The 4,798-nt window shown below is 36.6% G+C and overlaps 1 protein-coding gene across 1 annotated transcript; it reads left to right on the forward strand.

Moving 5' to 3' along the window:
• The first annotated feature begins 556 nt into the window (after positions 1 to 556).
• Positions 557 to 2,068, forward strand: LOC122074371. Its single transcript, XM_042639195.1, has 3 exons — positions 557 to 835; positions 1,026 to 1,113; positions 1,956 to 2,068. The coding sequence occupies exons 1-3, from the start codon at positions 557 to 559 to the stop codon at positions 2,066 to 2,068; spliced, it is 480 nt and encodes a 159-aa protein (XP_042495129.1).
• The last annotated feature ends 2,730 nt before the right edge of the window (positions 2,069 to 4,798 follow it).

Genomic DNA, 4,798 nt, shown 5'->3' on the forward strand with positions numbered 1-4,798 from the left:
TAACTTGTGCATCAGTGCATATCTTCATTAGGGAAGTAATGCCACATAATGCACTTTTGGATGCAGTGGATCACGCTCTTTTGAACCATGTTCCCGATCCAGAGCCAAAGTAGAGAACGGTTGTTTAGGAACCATTCTAAGGGATCAGATTATGCATAAAATGTGGGCTGATTGGGAAAGAAGTCGTCAACGTCAAAACTAATTTATGCACAAAATGTAGATGACCTTTCTTGAAAATATTTTTTTGGGATCAATAGTCCTTTTTATCTTCCTAATGCTCTTCCTTTTTTTAGGGTGTCTTTTGTTATATATTTTTGAAGGTCTTTCTTTTATTTGACTAGAAATGAAAGCCTATCTTCACTAAACAAGAAAACTTGTATTATCATCTCAGACAATGCATTTCTCAAATTTATATCTTCTCTAGTTGGATTATATTTTGTTGTTAACTACTCATATATTGTGCTTTAATTTGTTATTTTAGATGGATCCTATATATGACTCTTTATCATCTAATGACACCAACAAAAGAAGCAAAAATCAGATATGAGACTCGGATATGGATAGAACTTTATTTGAGTTTCTAGATGCCCAAGTTGCAGAGGGCAACAAGTCCCAAAGTGGATTCAAGGATGCAACATATGTGCAAGCAGCGCATATTATTAATCCTACCCATGGATTGAGTGTCAACAAAGAGAATATTCGAAATAGAGTAAAGAGTATAAAGAAGGTCTATAGGACCCTCTATGCTATCGTCAACACTAGTGGGTTTGGCTGGAATTCTGAACTCAAGCAGCTGACATACCATGAAGATAACATGTGGAACTCCTACATATTAGTAAGTTGTGATCTCACAACCCTTGGATACATATTTTTTAATCAATAACGACCCCTCTTCCAACATACTTACATTTGATGTTCAATTAATTTTGATTAAGGGCGACATATGCATGCATTATCGAACTCGCATTTATGTTCACTTATATTGTGCATTAAATTTTAATATCTTAATATGCTTTATGTTGCAGGAGCACCCTAAAGCCAAGTACTACAAAAATAAGAAATTTGAGTTCTTTGATATTTGGGAGAACATTTTTGGTGCGGACTTCACAACTAGTTAGTGGGCCCGAAACCGAAAGGCACATGATAATAGCCAAAGTCAATCAGAGACAAGTGGTAGGGGTGAACTCTGATGATCATGCCATGGAGTCAAACATGAATGTGATAGGTGGAGACTCACAAGATCCAAGGACATCACCTGTTAGAGAGGGGCCTAGTGGAAATCGATATACTCAAAAAAAAAATGTGTTGATTTTGATCAGCTAGCCACCATTGCTGAAGGCATCAAGGATTTAGCAGCTGCACTTTGAGAACCACCCAAGCAACCCAGTCCTTATTAGATGGATTTGATACCTATGCTCTATGCCATACGAGAAATCCCTGATATTTCTGATGTCATGGCTAGTAGGTCTTTTGAATACTTGAGTGCAAATCCAGTGCAAGCTAATATATTTATGTCATATGATGTCTCACACATGGTAGACTTTTTTTGGAGGCATTGGCATTCACAAGACCCCATGGGTAGAAGGGTTGTTCAGGTTATGGATATCGTGTTTTGCCTTTTTGTGAACTCTTTACGCATATATTAGTTTAAAACTATGTAGTTAGAGTTTCGACTCTAGGTTGAAGAACTTCTTTCTTTTTAATTGTTTTAGAAAGGAATGTTTGAGTAGGATGTAAATTTTTTTAATGGTTTCCTACAGACTAATGATGTAATATTCTCAAACTTTTGGACAAATTATGGATGGACTTTATGCTCTCCATTTTGGAAGTTCTACTAGAGATCTGGATTCTTGATTTTTGTAAACTTTACTGTGGTTACTAAAATGTCTCTTCATAGATTCTCTCATTGGAGACATTCATATGCTTAATTGTTTAATGCTTACTCAATTGCATAGGGATCTTTATAATCGCCAGGGAAGGGACCCATCAGATTGAAGATATGAATGAAGATCAGCCAAATAAAGAAGCAAAGGGGCCAATGGATCAAGAGTTGCCTAGAAGGAACTAAATTCACTTATTAAAGTGGATTTCTCTTTCTCATTTTAAATAATTTTTAGATCGGTTTTAAACTTATTATTTGAATTGGGTAGAGATATCTTTCCTATATGATTTTTGTTCCTTGATGGATTGCTGATGCAACCATTAAATTCATTGTATCAGATTGTTTGTGTTGCAGAAAATTTTATGAGAGGGATCACCACAATTAGCCTCTTTAGAATAATTTTTTATTATCTAAATTAATTAATTAATTAATTAATATTGGTGAATTCCACATTTTATTGTAACCACAAAAATATAAAGGTTACATTAGTAGGCATTAATGTGATGATGTTATTTGATAATAGTGTTCTTGTAATTATATTGTAGTTTAGCAACTTTCCCATCAATCACAAATTTTGATATCCAAACATACACGGGGTGATAAAGTTCAACTTTCCCAAACCAACAAACAAGCATGGGGTGGGAAAGTTATACTTTTCTACAACTTTTATATTATTATCATTCACCCCACCAACACGTGGGACCCATGTGTCATACAATCCCACCCAAGATCCCCATATGCTATGCATGATTTCATTTATAAACGATCATGGCTATCGGTCTTTAATAATGTTAAACGAGTCTTGGACCAGCTTTAAATGGACTATTGATACAACTTTCTCTCCAGAACCTAACACATTTATAAATCGGATCAAACAACGTTAGACTTTAAATGGTTAGGCTCGGTTGGCCTACCCGACCGGTTTGGAAATGACACTCCTATTTATACTCCTCAGCTCATAATTATTTTCTTCTTGGGTAGAAAAGAGGGAAACCTTTGCTCAAATGCATAGATGGATAAATGTTTAGATGGTGTATCAGACGGTTGGTGTTGGGACCTCGTTTGTATCACAAAATAATAATAGAGACTATGCTTTTTGGTGAATAAAAGAGAGTAACAATTTGAAGTATGAGATAGGATTTTTTTTTTGGGTGAATTACATCAACCTCCCATATCGTTTACCCAAATTACATAATACCCCTTGAAAACAAAAAAAATTACATTTAAACCTACCCAGACTAACACAGTGGGAAGGTGTTAGTTTTCTAAATGGAAAACACAATTTTACCCCTTCATCGTCTTGAACGGTTCAGGGGATTAATAATCGTTCGATCCTGTGAATGACACCATCGGAATGAGTCACCATGTCTGGATGGATAACCGCCGTGGAATCGACCTTCTTGTCGGAATCCGTTTAGGTAAGGTGAACATGATCGTGAGAAAGCATCTTGTGCTTAGCTGATTTAGAAGCTCCTTTGGGCTACTCATTTGATCCAATCCGTTTGGATAAAATGTGAAACATTAACGAAGTTTGCAAAGATTTGAGATTACCAGGCGCCAAAAGGAAACACTTGAACCCAGGGTTGAGATCCCGTTCAAGAGCTTCCTTCTTTGGGGCGAAAATGGTGATGTTATGCTTACCCATTGCCTCCTCTAATGACTGCAAGAGAAGAGCTTTCTATTAGGATTTTTATGTGGGCTTAACTGATACCGATTGATCCATTGGGCCCAAGCAATTATAGACCCACTCTGATTAGAAAACTCTTAGCTCTTTCCATTGTGAGAGTGGAATAGGGTTTTAGGGATTCTATTATAAATAGAATACTGATAGTCCCTGCAGCTATTACTTTTATGCCTTGTTGGTTTTGGGAGTATGGCTTTCTCACAATAGTAAGTGCACAGAAAGAAAGGAAACCCTAGAGTAAGAGGCTGCAGAAGATCTCAATAGAAGGACTCCACTTACGTAATTCGTTATTGTCATCTTCATGGGAGTAATGTTTAACCACATGGGACAGAGGTTCATGATCTATGTTCATGGGACATAGGTACTTCTCTATTCGCATTTATGGTTCATGTCATAGATGTCTCATTGATTATTATAGATATGGCAAATCTATATCGTTATGTATTTTAAGATCTATGAAGGGAGTACTTCATTGATCTTGGTTTAGGGACTATACTCATGGTTAAATATCTTTTATGATTCTTGTATTCTAAAACTATAGGGTTATTCATATGTTTAATATGGTAAAAGGATCACCAACAATTGGTATCAAAGCCAAGCCTTACAGTGTTAGAATCAAGGAAAATTGATTTTGTATAGGGTTTGTGTCCCAAATCATGAAAATCGTAATTTTACTATTACTTAAAGATCCCATATGGGAAAACTCTCTTCACGAAAGTTGTAGAGCACGAGAAGACAGTCGCGACAGTATACCGTAAGTCACCAGAAACCTCCGAACGCATCACCAAAAATCGACTGCCGAAGGAGAGAGATTTTTTTTTTTAATTAAAAAAAAAAGGGTGGCGAGTCATCGCCGGGTCACCTCTGAAGCCCTACCGAGTTGACCCGGGGTGCAGTGGGTCAACTCATGACCAACTCTATTTGACTCGGTCAAAGGTTGACTGGGGTCATTGACCAATTGACCCAGATTTTGACCCGGAACCAATATGCCTGAATCAGATTAGACCGCTTGGCCGAACCGGTTGGTTTGGATTTGATCCATTTTTTTCTGCAATTTCAAATGGCTCGTACGGGCAAACGGTGAAGAATTTTTCACCCTGGTTTTTTGCATTGAGTCCAGTTTTTCGTGCTCTTCGTTTTGATATATTATGAGCCTAGTTTTGATCAAATTTTATGGTCTTTTTTATATAAGTTACAAGTATGGGTGGTTAATGATTCTTTATGATTTTCCT

Source organism: Macadamia integrifolia, chromosome 3 (genome assembly GCF_013358625.1).
Source record: "Macadamia integrifolia cultivar HAES 741 chromosome 3, SCU_Mint_v3, whole genome shotgun sequence".
NCBI classification, from domain to species: domain Eukaryota; kingdom Viridiplantae; phylum Streptophyta; class Magnoliopsida; order Proteales; family Proteaceae; genus Macadamia; species Macadamia integrifolia.

What these genes read in the sequence shown, in the direction of transcription:
- LOC122074371 (XM_042639195.1), top strand. Translation starts at nt 557, where the DNA reads ATGGATAGAACTTTATTTGAGTTTCTAGATGCCCAAGTTGCAGAGGGC. An exon ending in TGTGGAACTCCTACATATTA is followed by an intron (nt 836 to 1,025) that starts GTAAGTTGTGAT and finishes TTTATGTTGCAG; the next exon opens with GAGCACCCTAAAGCCAAGTA. An exon ending in TGGTGCGGACTTCACAACTA is followed by an intron (nt 1,114 to 1,955) that starts GTTAGTGGGCCC and finishes TCAATTGCATAG; the next exon opens with GGATCTTTATAATCGCCAGG.